Source organism: Scardinius erythrophthalmus, assembly GCF_964197995.2.
Source record: "Scardinius erythrophthalmus genome assembly, chromosome: 1".
Classification (NCBI taxonomy): Eukaryota; Metazoa; Chordata; class Actinopteri; order Cypriniformes; family Leuciscidae; genus Scardinius; species Scardinius erythrophthalmus.
In genome coordinates, this window is record NC_138221.1 from 23,762,658 (window position 1) to 23,787,776 (window position 25,119).

The following is a 25,119-nucleotide window of genomic DNA, read 5'->3' on the forward strand; positions in this document are numbered from 1 at the left end:
TTCACATTTCTGCAAAAAAAACTTTGGTGTACTCAACATTTCCGGGTTCACCTAGTTGGCTACTAGTAGGAAAAATGTGGGCAGGGGAAGTGGTAGAGCACTGCTCCACTTCCACAGCTGAAGTGGTCTATCTAAAAAATAAATTGAAAATGTGTTGTTTGTTTGTGAACATGTTAACTTTTTATATTTCAAATGAAACAATTAGCAAAAGTTAAAACATATATGAACATATATGTAAACATATATGAAAATATATTTACATATATTTAACTAAAATATATTTATTGGGCCAATTTCAAATATTTGCATATATTCCAAAAATATATTTTGAAAATATATTTCAAATATATTTCTTTTGTGTATGGGATATAGTAAACTCAAACTCATAGAATTCCAAGCAACCATGTGACTTAGGGACTATTAAGAAAGGGACAGGGAACTGTTGTTAACACTTTGGACAGAAAGAGGAACAGAAAACTAAAGTAGAAGAAAACGGAACAAGGACCCCAGCCTTCCCAACTTGTGATTTAGGAATGGCAGTATGTAGTGTAAACATATTTTGTGTACATTGTTTTTAATTTACACTCTTTTTCTTTTTTTCTTTTTTTTTAAGATGATACAAGAAAGCAAAGTTCAAATCGATTTGTCCCAATAGTATGTAATTATTTAAGCAAGCTATGTTGTTTTAAACTGATTGGAGTTAAAAATGTTTTCTGTGCAGCAGAAGATTCAGTCAAAAGTTGACTTTGACTTTCAGATGACCTTCTTTCTTTCTTTCTTTCTTTTGAAGAAAACAATTCAGACAGAGGGTGATCACAAATGCCACTGTGAGTAGTTAATACATTGCACCTGCTAGAAATGTTGTTTCTGCAATTCCAGATTCTGTGTCCAAGCAAGAGTCGAGAATAGTGCAGAAGGAGTACATGCGCATTATAGACTCTGATGCTGTAGACTCACTGGAGCGTCCACTGCAGACCTGCAAAAGACCACACCATCATCTACAGAAGAAAGGAGACCAGTCAATTCTGGAGGGCATTGAGACAACGGTGGAGGAAAACAGAAATCCTAACCTGAGTACTCCTGAAGAATTAAGGCCTGTTTGCCACACAACAAACAATCCACCTCGGGGTAAACATTGGCTTCCAGTTAAGAATAATTAATAATTAATGAAGATTTGTAAAAAAAAAAAAAAAAATTACAGTACAATACAGTGACAAGTGGATTATGGATAATATCCATCTTTCCCCTCTTAAGGTCTACGTTCCAGTTTACGTAGATGGACATGCAGGATGAACCCATCACAAAGTGAGCATGAAAGGAATCATTTCAGCAATGCAAATTATTAATTATTTTCATTTAGTTTTGTGCTGATTTATGGAAGCTTTGTTTCTGCCACAGAATAAAACATTTAAAAAGTTAATTGTGACTTTTTTTTATCTCATAATTGCGAGTTATAAAGTCAGAAATACTTGATATAAAGTCGCAATTGTGAGAAATTTTCTCAGAATTGCATGTTTATATCTCTGACTTTATAACACGCAATTGGGAGATATAAAGTCTGAATTGTGAGACATAAACTGTAAACTGAGACAATTCTGAGAATTGGACTTTATAACTCACATTTGTGAGTTTATATCTCGCAATTCTGACTTTATAACTCGCATATGTGAGTTTATATCTCGCAATTCTGACTTTATAACTCGCATATGTGAGTTTATATCTCACAATCTGACTTAACACGCAATTATGAGTTTATATCTCACAATTCTGACTTTATAACACGCAATTCTGACTTCATATCTTGCAATTCTGAGAATTAAAGTCAGAATTGTGAGATGTAAACTCGCAATTGTGAGATAAAAGAAATCCTCACAAGTTAAAAAATGACTGGTATTGCCATCATTTGGTCCCCATAACGTAAGGATTACCAGGACACACATACAAGTACATATGTATATGTACTTTTGAAAGTGAAAGTGTTTGAAAGTGATTGTTAACTAAATCTTAAACTGTGTCCTACACTGTAAAAAATTGCTGTAAAAAAACGGCCACATTTTCACAGTAAAATGCTGTTTTCCATTAAAACAGCAATATTCCGTTGAAAAAATGCATTCTGGGTGATATATGTCATTTTCGAGAAACTAGCCTACAGGAATATACTGTGAATTAACAGTGCTCAAAGTCGACACTCAGAGGCTGTGTTCCAAATCACACCCTATACCCTCATTCACTATTCCCTACATTAGTTCCCTAATATAGTCCACTTGACTGAGTGAATAATTTCATAGTTAATTGAGTTCAATTTCGAAATTAATTCAGACATTGATGAACACCTGCTGTTTACAAGCAGAATCACTGAAGGAAAGAGGAACAACAAGAACAGACAAAAGATCAAATCAACTGAAGAGAAAAGAAGACATTAAATCTGTGAAGATCTCAGCAGAGGAGGATTAAACAACTCCACAAACAGCATTACCAGCGTCACTTATTACTAACCACTGACTGACTTTATTTCTGTCAGACGTTTACAGAAGTTCTTATTAAAAGGTGAGAGAGGTTTAGATGTCATTTTATTTTAATTTGATGTTACCATGAGGGTGAGCAGTGTTTGCTTTAGTTGGGCTCTTGACCCTCCACTTTTGATCATTAGTTTTTATTTGGCTGTGGTAGCTGTGTCTTACATTTGCTATTTCTAAAAAGCTGAAAGAAAACCGTATTAGATGACAGTGAATATTTGTTAATGGTCACAATCATCATCTAGTGGTCTGATGCACTGATCTTTTTATTGTCTAATGTATTTATTTTGGTAATGTGTTGTATATTATCATATCATTGTGATTTTACATATCGAGAGAAGGGCTGGGCGATTTAAATCGCGATATTGTTATGCGCATCTCGTCAGTAAAGCCGGTTCCTTGATTAGTAGTAAATCGCCTTCACCTGCTTTCAGATGGAGCGGCATTTACTACAAAGAGCCGTAGTTAACTGACAAGCTGAGCCATATCGCATTAATATCGCGGACGTATCGCCAGCGATAATTAATGCGATATGGCTCAGCTTGTCAGTTAACTACGGCTCTTTGTACACAGCAAAAACTCCAGTGTTAAATTAACACTCCTGGGAGTGTATGAGTCCACACTCAAGAGTGTTTAAGTTAATGATATAATTAAGTGATTAATTTAGTGATGATTGAACATTATTGAAGACACCTGATGTTAACAAGCAGAATCACTGAAGGAGAAAATCACAAATTGTAAGTTACCGTTATGACGATCAATGGTTGCTTTAGCTGGACTCTTGACCCATATATTATTAACTTTAGATTTTGTTTGTCTGTTGTTTCTGAATTATAATCACCAGTTGAACAAAGAAAAAAGTGATCTGATGGTGTTGGTTATTATGTTATGACAATCATCATTTGAACTTGATCACTGAAGTCATTAAAATCCTTCTTTCTGACTTCGATTTATGTTGTTGGTTAGTGAATCTGCATAAATGCCCAGAATTTTTGATATAATATAACGGATTTCTTAAAAGTTGTTTAAAAAAAAAAATTCTTTCTTTTACACACAGAAGTCAAGATTCAGTCTATGCATCTCAACAATGGTGAGGAGCAGAATATTCAATTAGGAAAAGTAAATTACATAGACAATTCAGATCATAATTTATTCATACAGCAATGCATGATGGGAGCCATTAATGAGTTGTGATTGGTGGCAGCCACTGCAACATGCTTTATTATTGTCACCATTGTTGAGATTCACAGGCTGATTATTGATGTCTGTGTTTTAAATGAATTAATCTGAATGACTTTTGATCAGAACAATGTATATTAAATATTTTGAATTATAAGTAAAGTACTGATAATCATAGACTGAAGAATAACTAAACTGCTGCTAACAAGTTAAACCAAACTATCTCAATAAGTTTCCTTTTTCAGATCACAGCATGATTATGTCAAAACATAACCAACACTATAAGATAACATTTTACTTTGTTCATTTAACTGTTATAAATCAATAACAGCATACAAACAACAGTAAATATTAAAGTAAACATATAATGGTCTAGAGCCCAACTAAAGCAAACACCCATCACCTTAATGGTAACTTACAATTTGTGATTTTCTCCTTCAGTGATTCTGCTTGTTAACATCAGGTGTCTTCAATAATGCTCAATCATCACTAAATTAATCACTTAATTATCTCCTCAGCCCTAAATGCCGCTCCATCTGAAAGCAGGTGATGGTGATTTACTACAAAACAAGGAACCGGCTTTACTGACGAGATGCGCAATATCGCGATTTAAATCGCCCAGCCCTAATCGAGAGCTATCGGAATTTTAATAATCAGAAAATATTTAGGATTTTAAAAAGTGAATTATTTTAGAATATTTTGAATTTCAATATTAGACAGACACACACAGACAACAAGAATCGGCATATGAATCTCAACAATGGTGACAATCAAAAAAAGTGTCATGCTGTAATGCATGCTGGGTACCAGCAGTACAAAAAAATTGTGCGTGACCTCCAGCATGCATTGCGGCATGTATAAATTATGCAGCTGAATTTTCTGGTTATTTTCTTTAATGTTTACTTTTATTTTTGCTGTTTGTTTTGTGTTGACTTTAAATAGTGTGTTTTGTAATGTTCAGATTTTATATCTTTTTTGTTGATTGTCACCATTGTTGAGATTCATTGGCTTATTCTTGATGTCTGTGTGTGTCTAACTGAAACCGCAGTTCAAATTTTTTAGTGAATGATGAGTTCAAAAATCCTTCATAACTGATTGTGCAGGATGCTTGATCTTTTGCTGTAGATTCACAGTGTAGAAATATAAAATTAATCTGTAATAAAAAACACATTTTAGATATATGATTAGACTCTAGATGAGATTGGTGATCCAAACATTATGTGATGATGAAACATTCAAAACATAACCAGCAACACCTGATCTATGTTTTGTTGGTTTTGTTTCTGCTACAACAAATGTGTCTTAACACAGTTACGGTCAAAGCAAAACTAATGTTAAAGTCAAGGGTCAAGAGCCCAACTAAAGCAAACACTGATCTCCTCAATGGTAACATCAAATGAAACAAAACAACATCTAAACCTTTGTAAATTCTCAATAGGAATTTCTGTAGACATATATGAAAAAATAAATAATTCCGGTTAGTAATAAATGAAGATAGTAATGTTATTGTTTTAGAGTTGTTTAATCCTCCTCTGCTGAAATCTTGAGAGATTTAATGTCTTCTGTGGCTGATGTCAGTTGTAGTTCTTGTGTATCGCTTTTTTATCTTCTTGTTGTTTCTCTGTCCTTCGGTGATTCTGCTTGTTAACATCAGGTGTTCATCACTAATGCTCAATCATCAGTTAATTAATCACTGAATTATATCATTAACTCAACACTGCTTCAGTATTACTCCTTCACTCTGTAGTGTGGACACACAAGTGTTCATTTAAAACTGAAGTGGGGTTGAAAGGGTTAAATGTGTCAAATAAAAAGAACACAGAGTGAAGTGTAATTTAACGGTAATCAACTGTAAATTAATTTACGACATAAAACTGTAGAAAAACAGCAATTTACTGGCAACCCAGCTGCCAGTAGATTACCGTAAAATCAAGTAAAAACAGTAATATACTGTAAAATGCAACATTTAGATTTACTAAACAAAAGAGGATAATTTCACTGAAATATTAGTAAATGTTTATAGAAAAAAGTTAGGCAAAGTCAATAACTGATAAGGAGAGTAAATATTAAATTGAAGTGTTTTATGTTGTTTTGCACAAGATGATACAGGAAAGATCTGTTAGTTTAATTCATTAGTTTTGTGTGAAAAATGAAAGTGAAAGTGACACGTGACGGCCAAGTATGGTAACCCATACTTGGAATTTGACCTCTGCATTTAAGATGCAGAGCTGGGCATTTAACCCATCCAAGTTAATGCACACACATTAGGAGCAGAGTAGTGAGTAGTTAACACACACACACTGCAAACGTGGATACACACCCAGAGCAGCGGGCAGCCTTTGTATGGCGCCCGGGGAGCGATTAGGGGTTAGGTGCCTTGCTCAAGGGCACCTCAGTCATTTCCCACCGGTTCTGGAATCGAACCAGCAACCTTTGGGTTACCAGTCCAACTCCCTAACCACTAGGCCATGACTGCCCCCGTCTGGTGTCACCATTGTGATGGAGAGTAGAGCCTGTGCTTCAGTCAAAGATGAGCACGGAAACACTGATGTTACGCTGCCGGTTGCTTTATTTAAAAGCAGTAACTGTGTATTCTTGATGCAGTGACAATCTCCTTGCTAAGTACTTTAGCACATACATGTATGCTAATGTTCGCTAAATGCGAACTGCAAAGATTTTAGTTAAAGTAATTTTTTTAATAAATTCACTATTACACATTAGGTGTTTACAGTTTAATATTAAGAGATATTAATTTTCAGTGGACTCAAATGAAGTAACTTCACAGTACTATCAGTATAAATAGTAGTTTTTAAACTCGAACTGTTTGAAGCAATCGGTTACCCAAATGAGTTACCTTCTTTGGTATTTTTACGGTAACATACTGTAAAAAAGGAGAGCTGTATATTGACGGTAGATGGCTGTAAATTAACAGTACATTGCTGGAACCACAGCTGCCAGTATATTACCGTTATTTTACGGCGCAATTTTTTACAGTGTATGTCTCTTAATATGTTTTTCAGTGTCAATGAATTTCTATGGAAAAAAGAAGCTGAATATCGTGCTGTGTGGATGTGATAGCACATTAAAGATCTCAGTGTCCAAACTTTTACGAGGGAAAAAGATAAATCAGAGAGCGAGCAGTGAAGAGTGTGTGAAGAGAGAGGAGAGGATACATGGACGTAAGCTCAGTCTGGTGGAGCTTCCAGCTGTCAATCAGCTCTCAGAGGAGGAAGTGATGCGTCAGACTCTCCGCTGTATGTCTCTCTGTGATCCTGGAGTTCATGTTTTCCTCCTCATTGTTCATGCTGCTCCACTTAATAATGATGAGAGAGCAGAAATAGAGAAGATCCACAAGATGTTTTATTCCAGAGAGCATTTCATGGTGCTTTTCACAACAGAGCTTATTAAAAGAGTGACCAATTTTGTCCAATTCAGCCCAGATTCCCAGAGGTTAATTGGTCTCTGTGGAGGTCAGTACAGAGTGATGGGGTTAAAAGAACCTGAAAACTTAAGACAGATCCCAGATCTACTGGATTATATAGATAACATGAAGACTGAACCATATTCACCTCAGATGTATGTGAAAGCCCAAGAGAACAGAGTCAAACATGAACTGGAGGAACAACATAAGAAAGAAATAAGTGAAATGGAGAATGCAATCAAAGAGCTACAAGGGAAGGTTCACTCTGAAGGTAAGTGGATTTTTTTCTGTTGTGAATGACATATCTTAATAAGGAAATTATTTGAACAATTTAAGCACATGGTCTAAAGTGCACGACACAAGCGCACTTAGGGTAGACGCATGGTCTAAAAGGGGTGTCCCTATTCTCGTAATGAGTAATGGGTGTGTTTTGGGCGTAACATGCAATAAACCAATCAGAGTCTTATCTCCCATTCCCTTTAAAAGCCAGTTGCGCTCGCGCCATGGCGCATTTGCAACACTGTAAAAAAAAATAAAATTCTGACAGTATCATACCATTTTCCATTAAAACAGTAATATACCCTAGAAACCAATGCATTCTGGATAATATTTGTCGTTTTCGAGAAAGTAGCCTATGAGTGGTCAGATAGTAGAATTGGTAAGACAGTAATGAACGTATGTCCTGCAATTAGGGTTGGGCTAAGAAAAATATAATCATAAAAATGTGTAATATCTAGCAGTAGCATTCTGTATACGCCAAACATCCACAATATTTATATCTTTAAAAAGCGTATTCAATAAGGTAGATGAAGGATTGGCTATTGCATCTGAATTAGATCTATTAAGAGACGGGTTAAGGACCAGTGTTGGGTAAGTTACTTCAAAAAAGTAATTAATTACTAATTACATCATCAATATTGTATTTAAAATACTTTTCTAATTACTCTGTCTAAAAAGTAATTGAATTACTCAACAAGTAATTAAACAAATTACTTCTTAAAATCCCTATAAACCTCGACCGGATAGATAGACAATAGAAATGAAACTCTTAATAATTAAATATGAGTCAAACATGGAATAGTTTATCCTTTTAAAGCATTTTAGCTTTATTTAACATTTCAGTAACAAATGTAACCTTTAGTTAAACAGAATTCCTCTGCTACATATCTGAATAACAAAAAAGGTAAACTTAAGAGAAGTTAAATGACATGTATCAAGCTGTAAACATGAAACTTGCTTTCAAAACAACGAGTACAATATTATATGTAGTCATGTGTTTCAACAAAATGAACTCATTTATAATTCACTGTAACCTTTAGTTAACGGTCAGAATTCCTTTGAAAAATATCTGAACAACAAATAATATAATTACTATTATAATTAATCAAGCTGTAAATAGTTCATATTTCAAAGCAATGAGCAACATATTTCATGCATACTGTATGCAGTCATATGTTTTTCAACAAAAACTAATTTCTACTGCTCAGTGCTCAGCTGACTGTACTGCCTCCTTTTTGAAAAAGTGGTTGTATCTCATTAATGTAAGTCTCTCAAAACGTTTGCTTGACAGTCGGTTTCTCCTGGGGGTGAGCACAAGATTGCCCAGGCTGAAAAGCCTTTCCACTGGTGCGCTTGATGGTGTGGCTGTGTTGTACCTCAGTGAAATGGCCTTAATCCTGGGATACTGTCTAAGAACGCCCAGGTCAGACCCTGCAGATTTCAAATATTCCATGACCTCGGTTTCAGCAGAGTAGGTACAATCCTCCTCCTCAAATGAAAAAAAGTCATCAGTGGAGTCAGCATGCTTCTTGTGATGTTGATCATTATGCTGTTGGTCTTCAAGAGGCAACCCACGGCACTCTGTAGTAAGCATTGCCCTAACAGTGTCTTTTTTCTCTTCTTCTCTGATCCAGCGTAACTTAAATTTGGGCAAAGTGACTGCAGCCAGGAGAGCTTTTTTACTGTCCATCATAGAGGAAAAGCGTATCTTGATAGCCTATGAGGAAAAAAAAAAATACATCAGACACTTCACATTATACAAGAGTATGACAGATAATATAAAAATGGATTTAAGCCATGGGTAAACCAAAAATCTAGCAATTTGTATAAATATCAGATTACCTGAACAATGACATCAGGGAGAGATGCTGTCATCCTAAGCTCATCCCGCAGTGCCAGCGTCCTGGACATTAGAATCTCGAGAGTTGGAAGAAGGGTTCCAAAATAGCAGTTATCTTCTCCTTGCAATATGTCTAGCGCTACAGTCAGTGGCTTCAACACAATACAATATTCCTTTAGGAACAGATACTCCCGATCATTGAAGCATTTTATTCCAAACTGAGCGCAAACAGTATTTAACTCCGCAACTGGAATGTCAGTGATCCTGGACAGGGCATCGTGAAATGAATTCCATCGTGTTGAAGTAGGCACTATGAGTTTTTTCTTGAAAAAATTATCTACTAACTCTGAAGCCACAGAAGAACGGTTCGCTTTTGTCCACAGTGCAGAACACTTTGAAATAGCACTTCTGTAGATGACTTTGGACTCATTTGCTGTTAGCCATTTCTCAACATCATGAAAAATTAAGTTCAGTGTGTGTGATGCACACCTTAAGTGTGGAGGGAGAGAAAACTGTCCATCAGAGTCTGTGGAGAGAGTCTGTGCAACATCAGTAAATGTCACCTCTTCATCTTCCTCTGACTCCTCATCAGAATCTGATTGCTCGAACATTCTAAATGCTTTGACAAAATTGGATCCGTTGTCTGTCACAGTTGCTGTCACTTTAGAGTTAAGTCCATAAGCTGAATGGACTTGTTCAATTTCATTGGCGATTACATCATATGTGTGTCTCCCTTTAACTCTTTTACAAGCTAATGCTGCGTGTCCGCGTAGAAAAGTAGAAGGATCAATCCAATGTGCCGTCATTCCGAGAAAACTTTTGTTATGGCTCGTCCAAATGTCGGCAGTCGTGGAAATATATTCCAAACTCTCGAATGTCCTTTTTAGCTCGACTTCCATGTCAGTGTAACACTTATCTAAGTAAGATGAAAACGTTTTTCGATCGGGCAGGGCTGCTTTTTTGCCACACACAGGTATTTTGTTTAGTATGCGCCTAAAAGACGGAGACTCTACAGTACGCAGAGGTAGCATCTCTTCCACTACGTAGCCTGCAATCATTTTTTTAAGCTCACCTTCAGACACTTTCTGCACCGCCTGTGTAAAATCAAGTTTTGGCTGCTTAACAGGGGTTGCCGTAGCGTTATCTGTCGACGAACATGGATCACTCAAAAGTGTTCGTCGATGCTGCCTTGTCAGGTGCTTCAGTAGATTACTTGTGCTATTGACAGCGGCCGATAGTTTTTTCTCCCCAGGACATAGCTTACATTGTACCGTAATGTTCTTGTCTACCTGTGTCAAAAAATTTAAATAATTGGAATATTTCCATTTACTAAAACAGCCACTCGCTTCTGCCGACATCTTCCACTTCAGACAACGTAACCAACTAGCGCGCCGCGAACTCGTCACGCACAACTGCACTACACAGCTAACGATTTTAAAGAGGCAGCGTTCACTTTTACCTTTGGCGATACATTTAGATTTTAAATTCAATATTGATTTATGCAAACCTGTTGAACTAATTTACAGTATGTAACGCGAGTACATTATAAGTAACTGTAATTAAATTACCTAAAAATGAAAAGTAATCCCTTACTTTACCTTTTCAGTGGATAAGTATTTTAATTACAGTAACGCGTTACTTTGTAACGCATTACACCCAACACTGTTAAGGACTGCATTGAAATCACCTCCCACCACTAAAGAACAATCATTTTGTACTAACAATGTGCTTCCATTGTAAGAAAAAAAATCTCTGTCAGGCTCATTTGGGCAGTATATGGATGTGAAAGCTAATTTATGAATGAGTATACTACTAGTAGTAGTAGTAGTAGCCTTTATTGTCACATAGTCACAAGTACAAGTACAAGTACAAGTACAAGAACCAGTGAAATTAGCCATCAATCTGTCCATACAAACATACATACAATGGGCCCTATTTTAACGATCTGAAATGCAAGTGTCAAAGCGCAAAGCGCAAGTAACTTTGTGGGCGGGTCTCGGCGCTGTTGCTATTTTCCCGGCGGGATAAATTACTCTTGCGCCCGGCGCAAATCTAAAAGGGGTTGGTCTGAAGTAGCTTTATTATTCATAGGTGTGGTTTGGGCATAACGTGAAATAAACCAATCAGAGCATCATCTCACATTCCCTTTAAGAGCAGACGCACTTTTTCCTTGGCGTATTGCTATTATAACGGCGGATTTGCCAGGCGCGCGCCAGGAACGGTTCACAGCCGAGGAGAGCAACGCTCTCGTCACGGCCGTAAAAGAGAGAGAAGTGACATTGGGGATGGAGAAACACAACCAAATTAGCTTCGGTTAAACAGGCATATAATAGGGTGGAGGTAACCCAGCACAGGAAAGCAGCCATCCTGTTCCTGCAGCCATTTTCGGCGCTGGTCACAGACCCGTCTGTCAGGCTGGGGGTACAAAGCGTCGAAGGCGAGGGATGGGGTGTGGGGGGAGTGAATGCATATCTGTATATTTGTAAGAGTTCGTGTATGTGTTGGCCTGGAGAGTCGCTACGCCTGGCATCATAACCTAGGTGCCTCAGTCCGCAGGATTGTCATAGCGTCACGCAGCAGTTGCCATGGAGACAACCTTGATCAGGTCCCAGTCAGAGTCAACAATCAGCAGGTGTCTGTGGGGATTGGGGGAAGGAACGCAAGAGCGTCTCGCTGCAGTGCTCTTCCGGGGGAGTTGTTGTTCCAACAGCGGCCTTGGCCAAGGCCAGTGCTGGTTTAGGGGGGCCGAAAACAGATAAGATTGGGATTGTTTGGGGCGAGTAGCCGCATTCCAATTTACACAGCTCCTGGTCCATTTGGACCAGGAGCTAACATGGGCAAAAGCAAGTCTTCCATTCTCATCTGTAAAGGGGAGGGGGTGGGAAAAACTGTATACAAAAACAAACACAGACCGCACAGGCAAAAATCCGTAGGTCTGTAAGAACATAAACATTGTCTGATACGTGACCAATCCACCCCAACGCAAGGCTATAGTATCAGACAAGCCTACACAGTCATAACACATAAAATTAATACATTCATCACCTCTCGAACTGGTAAAGCAAGGCTAATTTAGCATACTAGTTTTTAGATCGTACCTAAGAAAAGTAATTATCATAAGACGTAGCCTAACTAAACTTACATTCCAAAATACCTTGCAGTGAGGATCCTGAGATTGACCATTGGCTACATAACTTGTTAGGTGATCTAAGTTCATTCCTCCATGTCCACTAAATTGCCTTCTCTGGCGTGGTTCTTTTCTATGGTCGGGTTTGAGGCTGCGTCAGTAGCACCACCGTCGCGCCGTACCGGTGTAGAGGTGGACCTCCGTGGAAGAGAGTTGATAAAATCTTTGGCGGCCTGAGGGGAGTCGAACATCTTCCTTTCGCCTTTATACTGCAGTTTAATCCACGCAGGATAGATGAGGAATGGCTCCAGGCCCATGTCTTTAGCCTTCTTCATGACAGAACTGAAGCTCTTCTCTTTGCTGTTGTCGCTGAACTGTAGTCGGGGAAGAACTGGATAGTGCCAGCTGTTGGCGCTGAGGCATGAGCAGGTGAGCGGATGCGCGTGAGTGGGTGGCTCCATTGGCTGCGTACTTTACTGGATAATCTTGGCGAGCCCCGTTAAGGATAGCCGCTCTGTCTTGCCAACGCAAGTAATCTGAAGATGAGGGTGCGCGGCTTGTTGAAGTTAGCCTCTCCTCCACCATACACACGATGTGCCCATTCATTGTCAATGTCTCAGTCCACCAATGAGGGGATCCACTTGGGAAGATTATCTTTCAGGTAGCCGATTGCATCCGAACCCTCCACTGCTTCTGGTAAGCCAACTAGCCTTACATTATTTATTCATCCCCTGTCCTCCAGGTCTGTCAACTTTGTAGTGAGCTGGTCTAGCTGTGTCTTTAGTTCGATAGCCGATCGCCTGTCCTCACGTGCAGCCGTCTGAACAGAGTCCACTCGGTCTTGAGTCCGTTTAGTAGATTTCGCTACATTCTCAAGTTCACTGCTGATCTCCTTCACAGTTGCATTAGCCTTTTGGATTTCCGTTCGTAAATCACGTAGTGCTGGGATCAGGATAGAGTCCACAGCTTCCCTGACAGTGGAGGCTACGGCCACATCTAGACCACGCTGTTGTTCTTGGAGGGCTAGCTTTATGCCATTAGCAATAGCTGCATCAAGTTCTTCCTTGGAGATGGCAGAATCCTTGAATTTTTTTTTTCTTTAAAGGTGATTGTTCATTTTCCCTTTTCCGTGCTTCTTTGACTGGGGAAGGATTCATGATGAGATAGATGTTGAAGTATTCGAAGTATGTGATAGGATTACTGAAAAATTAAGACTATGGAAGCAGATCTGAAAACTATGCTTGCATCACTGTCGATGAGTCACGTGATCCCTCTATCTAGAAACATTGCTGATACGCTACATGTTGCTTTATTTAACAAGCGGTGACTGTGTAGTTGCTGGTCCAGTGGAAATATCTTTGTTACAATATTTTTTTAGTGGTCTCAAATAAAAAATTAAAGGGATACTTCAGGATTTAGCATTAAGCTTTGTATCAGTAGAAAACCTGTAGTATTTTCGAATCACCATGCTTTCCTCCCTCATTTATGTATTTTTTGTCTGGAAAAAATCCTCCGATGACGCAAAAATCGTCATTTTGCGTCATCGGAGGATTTTTTGGCCAGAGGCTAAAGACTACAGCCAGTAGAGAAGGAGCTGTTCCGCATGTTCTCAACCCGCCCATAGAGAGTGGGATCTCACTCACAGAATGTACAAGCAGTCTCAGCCATCTTTATTTGGAAGCTAAGCTATCAGGTTCTTATTCTGTGGAGAAAGCTGAGTAGTAGGGGTTATACTCTTTTTCCCGGACATGTCCGGCCGTCGAGATTGTCCAAAATGTCCGGGATTCGGCTTTTGCTTTCTGCAGTCGCCATTCATTGTTTACATGCACACCTTTTGTTTCAATCTAACGGAATTCATTCCGATTGGTGAATCTGAATGTAGTGTTTACATGAACGCTAAACAAGTGATCGGTTGATGTGCGTTTTACCATTGCTAAGAAAATACCCGCTCCTCCGTGAGAGATACTAGACCGGTGCGTCTCACAGGTCTCGCGCATCAGTAATCACGCCACCGGCCTCGCGTCGTTCTCCCGCGGCCCTAGCCTCGTCCTGCTCGCCACAGTAAACATGATGAATGGCGACTGTAGAACACAAAAGCCGAATCCCGGACATTTTGTGCGATCTCAAAAACCTGGGCAGACTCACGGAAAGCTATTAGCTTAGCTTTGTTGTTTACAACTGCTCTCTAACCGGTAGGCGTGGCTTGGGAGTGGCCTCGTAGAGCAGCGAAGCAAGTGCATGCTGGGAGTTGTTGTCTTTCATCCACGTGAGCCAAAAATACATTTTCTGGCTTTTCTCATTCTAGAAGGCTCCAAATTCAAAAATAATTTCACATTTCTACAACATAAATGACCCAATTTAAATACACATTCATCTTTCCAGACGTTTAAAGTTCACAGTAATACTTTGCTCACATTATTAGTGCATTATAAATCAATGTTACTGGGTAACAGTGTTGCCAGTATTTTACTGTAAAAAAGCCCAGTAAGGTCTAACAGTGAAGTGTTCTCTGTATATACTGTAGTTTTCAGTTTTTTTTCAGTCCCTTGTCATATCTAGCTGTTTTTGAAACCCACTCACCGTGGCTATGGATACAGACTTTCTGTTTTTGAAATATCATGTAAAAGAAGTTTACAGCAGGAAAAACAATAGACACCAGCATAAATGTACTTATATATAATTATTTTTAAACATTCCCAAAGTCTGTATTCAGACCAGAACCAGACGCCTCTCAGATTATCAAAAATACTAGTAGATCATCCATCTGCTTTCATAACAAATGTAGACAAAACTATTCAAACTTGAAAGACAATCTGTGGTGTTTTCTATGTTTTGGGTTCAGAAACAACAAGAGACTGATGTTTTATTAATTTGAGAAATTTGTAGTAAACTCCTGCATGATATTAAACGGGTGATGAACTGAGAAATCAAATTTTCCTTGAGCTTTTGACATATAAAAGGTCATCACACTAAAAGAATATCCTGTAAGTTTCAGAACTGAAAACTTCCTTGTTAGTCCAGTAAAAGCTTTTATTGACACCAGGCACAGTGAACGACAGGTTTTTCAAAGTGGGGAACTATGACGTCAAAGGGTATCAAACACCACCTCCGCAGAAGATCAACAGCTACTTCAACGCTGCCTGTTTAGCCCTTCCCACCGATTCGCGCATTACATGAAACTCATTATAATATGCAAAACTGTTATCAAATCATAGCAGTGGGCGTTTACTTCCAAGTCTTCAATGGCCATAAAAACCGAGCCTAAAACCAGGGTAGAAAACAGCCTATTACTTATTCATTTTCATGTTTTTGAATGTAAAAACCAAGCGAACGTCATAAGTTGACCACAACAATATATAAAACAATAAAAAAGCCAGTTCATAACACATTTAATACATGTATTCTATCAACTTTATTTTCAGGTGCTGAAGGTGAAGCAGATGATCAGGAGTTGAGGATTGTGCTGATCGGGAGGACAGGAAATGGAAAGAGTGCAACAGGAAACACTATTCTGGGAAAAAATGAATTTCAGAGCCAATTAAACACAGATTCAGTGACGACAGTTTGTCAGAAGGGAGTTGGTGAAGTTGATGGTCGATCAGTAGCTGTTGTTGATACTCCAGCACTCTATGACATGGCGCTGCAAATTGATCAAGTGGTGGAAGAAATATTGAAATGTGTTTTAATGTCAGCACCTGGACCTCATGTGTTTGTCATTGTGTTGAGTTTGGGAAGATTCACCAAAGAGAAGATGGACACTATGGATCTGATAAAGAAGATCTTTGGCCCAAAAGCTGCTCAGTTCAGCATCGTTCTGTTCACTAGAGGAGACGAACTTGGGAATGAGTCCATACAAGATTATGTGAAGAGAAGTAACTGTGCTGAACTGAAGAAACTGATCAGAGATTGTGGAAACAGATTCCTGGCTTTCAATAACAGAGAGAAACAAGACAAAACTCAAGTGATTCAACTGTTAAACATGATAGAAGAAGTGAAGAATGCTAATGAGGGTCGATACTTCACTAACAGCATGTTTGAGGAGGCAGAGATGTCCATTAAAAAGAGATTTGAGGAAATACTGAAAGAGAAAGAAAGAGAAATTCAGAATCAGAAAAAAGAGTTACAAGCCAAATATGAGATGGAAATAAAAGACATGATGAAGAAACATCAAGATGAAGCCAGAAAACAAGCAGAGGAATTTCATGAGTCAACAGAAAGAAAAGTGAAGCATGTTCTGGAGCTCACAGAGATGCTTAAAGAGCGTCTTTAGCATAAAGAAAGAAGAAAATGAAAATAAAAGAACGACAGCTAACTGAAAAACTGAAGAATAAAACAGGCTGTGTCATTCTGTGATATTTCTGAAAGTCTAAAATCAAAACTCAAATAGCAATATAATGCTTTATTTTTATTTTCTGTATTTACATGAAGCTAATAGTACTTTAGTTTCTGTTTAATGGGATGCCATTTCATTGGAAATTGTCTCTCTGGGAAAATGGAAAAAGGTCAAAACATTTTAAAAACTCTTTCCAACAGCCTGATTTTAGCACTAAATAAACTGCACACAATAGTGTTATTTGATTATTTTGACACATACTGTACTGAAACATTACATAATTTAATAAAAGCATAAAATATTGCAAAATTATTTTCCTTTCCATTTTCTCCTTATTATCTAATGTGTAAAACTGTTAGCAGACCTTGTGTCTCTTATAATCTGATGGACTGAACTTTGCTGATGGTTTCAGTAGATATATATATATATATACATAAATATATATATATATATATATATATATATATATATATATATATATTTTAAATAAGGGACACAAAGACCTCATTATTTATGATAGTTGTTATCATGTGCAACAATGTTTTAAAAATTCAGTAATTGGCATGTGAAGAGTAAAAGTTTTGATTTCTTCTAAGGTTTTTCTGTACCAATATTTTAATATCTCTCAGACACTGTGAGGGAGAGTTTAATTGATAATTCCAAGTAGTTTGATAATGAAATAACTATAGCCTATGTTTATATACTGTCAATGTCAGAATGAATGGCACCCCTGGTAAATATGATCAAAACTGGCTGTAAAAAATAAATCTGCATTGTTTATCCTTTTGATCTTTCATTCACAAAATGTGCAAAATCTAACCTTTCATTGAAGTAAAAGAATTGAAAGTGGGGGGTAAATCACATTATGAAATAAATGTTTTTCTCCAAAACACGTTGGCCACAATTGTTGGCACCCTGTTATTAAATACTTTTTGCAATCTCCTTTTGCCAAGATACCAGCTCTGAGTCTTCTCCTATAATGCCTGATGAGTTTGGAGAACACCTGACAAGAGATCAGCGATCATTCCTTCATACAGAATCTCTCCCAGATTCCCAGATCCATGTTGGTACTTCTCTGCAGTTCACTCCACTCATTTTCTATATGGTTCAGGTCAGGGAACTGGGACGGTCATGGCAGAAGCTTCATTTTGTGCTCCCTAACACATTTTTGTGTTGATTTTGATGTTTGTTTTGGATCGTTGTCCTGATGGAAGATCCAACCACGGCCCATTATAAGATTTCTAGCAGAGGCTGTCAGGTTTTGATTTTTTGCTGCCATGTGCGCATGTGCAGCATTCCTCCTGTCGTCCAGACAGCAGCTGCTCTGAGATCAGTTATAACCAGAGATGTATAAAGTACTAGAGACCCAGACTTGAGTAAAAGTACAAGTGCTCTATCAAAAAAGTGACTTGAGTAGAAGTTGAAGTGCTCTTTAAGCAAAATACTTAAGTAGAAGTACTAAAGTATTCAACATTTTTTGTACTTAAGTATTGCAAGTAGTTTATTTAAAAAATTACTACTCAAGTACTGAAAGTAAAAGTACAAGTATTGTGTTATGAAGTTATTAAAGAAAAGAGTCAAAAGTTTGAACATCATATTGTTTATATTATTTCAAATGTTTAGGACACAATTAATTTGGCTGAAGCAGCAGTACAAGGACATGAATGTTCAAGAACACCTTAACACACTGAGCTTAACTCTTTGTAAACAAAAAACAGATCAAATATGTCCCTCCCCCCTCTAAAGCATCCCTCTCTTCTCTTCCCTGCTTGTGCCTTTTTTCTCTACAGCTTATTGTGTATTTACCAGCATGTAACAGCGATCTCTTGAAGCTTTGTTTATGTCAGGGAGTTCCTGGAATGGCTCTTCTTCATGTGTTCCATATATGGTCTAATGTGCATAGGGCGCCCTCTGGCTGCCAGTATGGACTGAAAACACAGTAGGCTACATCAGAGTATCCAGCGCTCATAATGATTACATCGGCCCATTTTGGTTATAATAATTTAAATAAATATTATTCCTCTCTATAGAAATCTAACGTAAACCTATGAAATCTATCAATCTATCAAAATCTGCAAATTTTTGAGCTAAAAGCCCTGAGGGACGTTGTTTGGTCAAGCGCTTTCATGACGACCGCACATGAGTTTTTTTTTTTTTTTTTCTGCATGGGTGCGGCTGACGCTCATAATTCATATTAAAGGTATCGACTATTTTTTCCTGATATATAACTGACATAAATTAAAACATAACTGTCCCTATAAGTTTCTCAGAATAAAATAGTGCTCAAATACTGAAACTTGAGTCTTATATCATTTTAATGATGTATAGTTTGTCAAGGTAATAACATTACACATAATAGTAGCCTAACTTTAAACTATTTAAACAAGGAACGATTCAGTTCATCGGCGTCCTCATGACAGTTAACAGTTACGCACTTCAATCTATTTGAATTGTCTTTCACTCCGACAAATGAAAACATGGCTAGTAGGGCCAGGAGTGGTCTCCTTCCTCACCCTCACCCTCACCGCCACGATCACGAAGTTCTGGTTCTTCCATCTCGAAACAACTGAACAAAGCTCAAGTGTTCTCAGTGGAGGCAGGCAGCAGAGCGAAAGGCAGAACCATAGACAGTAAAAGAAATGGACACAGCGACCCCATTGGATTCAACGGAGACAAAGTGAAGCCCATTAGAAACTTTTACTTCCTGGGGGTCCAGCGTACTGCGCAGACTCAAACTGAGCTCGACGACGTAGATGTGACGTGAGCAAACCGTCTGTCTTCTAGTGGCTGTGCCAAGATCAATCTGAATCATTACCTTCCGAAACTCGCAGAGACGGAGAGTGTGAGTAGGAGCTGTCCATGATCTTGGAGCAGGAGAAACTTTTTGTAGGTGTTCTGATTAATTACTTTGTCATTTTGCCTCGACGTCCTCCCGATTGCTCGCGAGCTTCTCTTCCTGTCCATACGGTAATTTCCTACTGTGCGACAGAGAGTCGCGTGGCTGTGACGCAATCGTTAGCCTACTTTTACAAAAACTGCTTCTACGGGGCCATAACATAAGCTACAAGGTAATGGAGCCTTTTATACATTTTCGTGTTTCTTTAGAAATAAATAATGGACAAATGGAGTCTTTAAACGCCTCAGATGTGAAGTTATTCGCTGTCAAAGTGACGCCAAAATGAATGGGAGTCAATGGGATGCTAACTGCAGGTGGGGTTCCGTTAGCCAATGGCGGCGTCCGGGGGTGCTTCAAAATAATACAAATCGCTGCACCCTTGGGCAGAACGGGAGTACGCGCGGTCTTCTTGATCGTTTGATTCGCTGGGCTAGCTTCATCAAACCTGGTGACAGAGCCATCTACCGCTCTGGCAGTGATAATGTGGGTTTGGAATGATTCGTAACATTTTTATAATTGTAACGAGTAACGATGCAGCACATAAAAAAAGTATCGGAGTAAAAGTATTACACTCGCCGAAAATATGGACTTAAGTAAAAGTGGAAGTAGGAGAAAAAAATAATACTCTAGAAAAGTACAGATACAGCCTTTTAGTACTTAAGTACAGTAGTGAAGTAGTTCTACTTCGTTACTATACATCTCTGGTTATAACAGAGCTGCTGCTGTGTCAGTGATCAACTGGTTTAAATATCGTCTTTACACAAGATATTGTTAACATCTGATTAATGTTATTGAGCTAAAACATTTGATCACTGCGGATTTGACAAGGCTTTTTTTTTCTGGTGTTTCTGATGGAGTCACAGCGCCTCCTTCAGGAGACAAACAGCGGCACACGATTCAAACTGAAAGTGAAAGCAGTTCTGACATTTTGTAAGTTCTCTTATGATGTTAGACAGTTCACCTCGACTATCTAGTGTGTTTCTCACCAAGTTATACTTCCTGCTTTTGGAGTGCACATATATGTATGCAAATGGTCTTCATCCAATATACTTATGTGTGACATGTCTATTAATTTCACCTTCAGCGTGGATTATTTATTTTATTATCTATTTATTTATTTATCATATATCTATTTATTTATTACAAAATCAACGTGACGATCTAATTTAAAATTAGATTTAAACGTGACATTCAACCAACTTTATTTCAAGGAAAAAACACTTTCCTGTGTGTTCATACCACTGTTTGTAATGTTTGTAAAGGACTCTAGTCCAATCCCTGTGTGTGTGTGTGTGTGTGTGTGTGTGTGTGTGTGTGTGTGTGTGTGTGTGTGTGTGTGTGTGTGTGTGTGTGTGTGTGTGTGTGTGTGTGCATGCTGTTTAAAAAACAAAAGGAGACTGGATTGTTTGAATCTCCCTCCTCTTTACCCAAACCTGCTTTTGTGAAATATGCTTTTTGCAACAATAACTGCTTAAAAAATAGACATGTTCCAAAATAACACTCTTACACCACCAAATGTTATGATATACTGGAGTCAATTTGTTGATGATGTCAATGGAAGAAAAATGTACTGTTGTCTAATCATTATTTCCTAAGAAATGAGGTTAGAGAAGTATTTTTTAGACTTATTCATAGAATATAACCTGCTAAACATTATCTTCTTCAATTTAAAAAGATATAGATGTCAAATTTTGATTTTACAATGTTTGTCAAGAGACAGCTATTCATAATGTTACTGTGCATAAATGTCTGGCAAAATGTACTTGATTTATTATTGAAAATATTGATGGAAATTCTATTTTACAGTGGAAACATGCTGATGGCTCTATGCAAGTCAGAAAGACAAACTCACACGTTTGATTAATTACATTTTTTTAATGACTGAATTTCATTCATAGCATTCAGTTTGAGTCTGGAAAATCTTGTCAGTTTCTCGAGGAAAGTGCTTCAAAATACCCAGATCAAATGAAATATGAGAGAGAGATAAAATATGGAAACAGTTGTGCTGCTGTGTGATGTTTCAGCAGAACTCACGTGTCCTGTTGGAGAAACAGTGAAACGTCAAATCTGCAGTGCTAATCTATTGGAAATTTGCCTGATAAATAACAAAGCTTTTAAAAAAAGTAGTGAAGACATACCATCAGACTCTTGCTCAGGCAAAGGTTCTTCAGCATTCGCTGTATAGGCATTCAGTGATTCGGCAGCTAGAAAACCATGATAAAAGGAAGTGTGCAGTGCTATTCTCAGACATGAATAAAGCTGAAACAATATCTGAATATTTTAATTCTAAATAATATCTGAAAAAGGCATTGCAATGTATATATAATAATTGAATGCTTGCAGATTGCCTACCTAGTTTGTCGATAATTGGTTCTTTGAGGGAACTGTGAGACACAAGACAATCATATTGATCTTTTTCCTCCTCCTCAATCTCCACACTCTTCCTCAGCTGATAGGATCCATCATGGTTTGGTCTGATTCCTGAGGATTCAATCTGATCATCAGGCAGAGATGTGTTATCTTTCCTAATGGTCATCATCACGTCTTTGGGGTGGAAGCCGGTGACCAGACAGGTCAGTTTCAGCTTGGATCTGTCCCTGATAGACCTTATTACAAACAAATGCACATCTGGAGGAGCTGGAAACACAGGAATCAATGGATTAATCAGTTTCATCTCTATATGAAACCTGCAGATAATAAACAAATCTCAGCATCATTCAGACTGTCAGTTCAAATATGAATGTTGTGAATATCCGATTGGAATCCGAACACATTTAGCATGTGTGAACGGCAAAAATAAAATAAATTACATTAAAACGTCAGACGTTGTTATAAGAAACATGCTTAAAGTTGCTGCAGAAACAAGGCTGTTGCAGTTATAATAGTTCATTGTGTAATATTAAGGAGGATCTGATGACAAATGCAATATCATATACATAACTATGTTTTCAGTGGTGTATAAAGACCTTGAACCGTTATGTTTGTATTACCTTAGAATGAGCCATTTCTATCTACAAACACCTCGGGTCCCCTTACATCGACATGTTTCTACAGGAGCCCTAAACGGACAAACGTGTTTCGTTACTATGTTGTTCAGCGAATAAAAAAAAAAACACAATGATGAATAAAGTTACAATAATATTCTCAATAACATATCGTTTTACTGAATAATTAAGTAAACCTAATTTCCTTAGTTATCTTTGTAAAGAAACCTCATTGCTGGACTGGCTACTTTCTGCTGTCTCAGACGACATCACTTCCTGTCGGCCACCGTAACTTCTGTTGGTTGCAATCCGCAACCTCACCACTAGATGGCGCTAAAATTACACTCTGCACCTTTAAGTGCAGGCGCACAGAAAATTATAATATAACGGTGATATGTTTTGCGTCTGTCCTCCTTCTACCGCTGCCTCAGAAGACGCAGTAGTCCTGCACGCCAGCTCACATCGAGTCATGTTTTAAATAAGACAACATCTGTACTGCAAACCGCTCTATGTTGCTGCTGTTGCTGTTGTTTTTTGCGTATACCCACCAACACAACGTCATTTCCATAGAGCGCAATGCAGAGTTCATTCGGATGCACGGATAATCAGATTTGGACTGACAGTGTGAACACACCCAAACTCACATCCGTTTCTGAGCTTCTCGTCTGCATATTCTCTTAATTTGTTGAGCCAGTCCACACACTCTTTCTCCAGGTAGCCTTTGGTGTATTGGTTTAGGATCGGCACATTGTCCCACTTTCTCTTGGTTGGTAGAGCTGCATCCACTAGGGCGACCCATTGAGACTCTTTAATATCAAAATACAGGAAGTCCTCTCCATCATAGCCGTAGTCAGAAACACCTTTGAGAAACTTCACTTTATCTCCCTGCTGCTCAACTTCACAACCGTGTCTCCACTGAAAAACATGAAGATCTGGAATGGAGATGAAGCAAAATGTTTGCAACAATAGTAAAAAATAATAATATGAATAATTAATTTAGGTATATGCAGGTTAAACAGCATGAATGTTCCTCACCTGATTGATTGTGTCGTTCCATCAGAATCTTGACATTGACATTAAACCACTGTTCTTTGCTCTTTCTGGACTGAGTGCCTTTTTCCCAGTAATCCTCCTGCATTTTCTCTTTCATCCAGGGCTGTGTGGGAATCTTTCTCTTTTCTTCACTATTGTAATAGTCGATCTGTGTGTCGTCTAGCAGACCCATAGCACTGAATTCATAGATGCCCGGCAGATCCACAGGTTTGGACAAACCAGTGTAAATGTAATACAGCGAGTGTTTCTCTACAATGAAGAGGAATAAAATACCCATAACAAGGCATAAAAGAACTGCACTCTTAAAAATGATTGTAATGAAATTATTATTTTTATTATTTTAGATTCAGCTTGTTGGATAATTATGTGATTCATTTTTATTACTTTTACCCAGGGGCTGGGTAGTTTTTGTGTAACTGTACATTTTACTGACAACTGATCCTGAAAGGTTTATATTACATTATCATGACTTAAGAGATTCTTTATTGAATCACTATATGCTGTTGATGATGTTCTTCTCGCCATGTTTGATGTTCAGAGTTTATATAGACCCACAAATATCCCCTATACGGATGGCTTATGGGCGATGGAACCGATGGAACGGTTGATGTGAAACCTAATGGATTTAACAAGCATTGTCCTGACCAATAATTATTTTCGTTTCCAGAATGATTTCTTCTTAATAGTGAAAGGAACAGCTACAGTATGGGATGTAAAATGGCGCCGAATTATGCCTGCTTGTATATGGGAGTTTTTGAAAATTATTTTATTCTAAATGGATTGAATCCTTTCTTTTCTCCAAGAGTGTGCTTTATAAACAGTACATTGATGATGTTTACTATGTTTACTAAAGTTTACTATGAAATGTGACACAGCAAGTATTAGTTTTGTTGATGTAAAAGTATTTCCGAGAGTAAACTTTGAGGGGTGAGTTTTCATCCTAAAGCTCTTATCAAGAGTTTTCCTATTAGACAGTCTGTGGCACAGAAGAATCATACTCGCAATGGTCTATGGTTTAACTCTAAGATTTATGAATCGTGGTTATCACAGAGAAATTATGTTAAATTATGTTAAAAAGAAATTTGGAGATACATCTCAAAATACAAGGTTAATAATAAAAACAATCATGTAATGGTCCTGTTTGCATTGTTAAGGATTCGGCATTGGGTGTGGAGTTTTGCAGAGTCTTATGGCATTAACATAGATATCCAAAAATTTAGTATATTTAAAGAAGGTCCTCGATTGGTTTTTAAATGTCAAAATCGGCTTGCCTCCTTGTTAAATTGGGTATATTCCGACTCTTCCCTCTGTCGGGGTGTGGAAACTGTGTCCAGTGCTTTTACATATGAGTGTAAGGCTTTTAGTCATCCACACACTGGTCCTAATATTTTAATACGTGGCTTCATCACTTGTTCTTCTACACATGTGATTTATCTTATCCGTGTCCATGTGGTCTCGCTTAAAACTTCAAGATCATTTCACATTCACAGT

General features: G+C 37.9%; 3 protein-coding genes across 3 annotated transcripts in view; 2 read left to right on the forward strand and 1 right to left on the reverse strand.

The window, feature by feature from the left end:
• LOC308697603 (uncharacterized protein) overlaps nt 1–25,119 on the forward strand; it is a 641,328-nt gene that overhangs the window by 597,923 nt on the left and 18,286 nt on the right. The window lies entirely within an intron of this gene.
• LOC308697448 (uncharacterized protein) lies at nt 6,722–16,632 on the forward strand (the record flags this gene model as incomplete). The annotated part of the gene is made up of 2 exons (XM_081376683.1): nt 6,722–7,387; nt 15,785–16,632. Exons 1-2 carry the CDS (start codon nt 6,931–6,933, stop codon nt 16,630–16,632), a joined length of 1,305 nt encoding a protein of 434 aa, XP_081232809.1. The 5' UTR covers nt 6,722–6,930.
• Nucleotides 20,449–23,905, reverse strand: LOC308687145 (major histocompatibility complex class I-related gene protein-like; the record flags this gene model as incomplete). The annotated part of the gene is made up of 6 exons (XM_081359415.1): nt 20,449–20,460; nt 21,626–21,630; nt 21,730–21,795; nt 21,944–22,228; nt 23,220–23,507; nt 23,611–23,905. The coding sequence occupies 6 exons, from the start codon at nt 23,903–23,905 to the stop codon at nt 20,449–20,451; spliced, it is 951 nt and encodes a 316-aa protein (XP_081215541.1).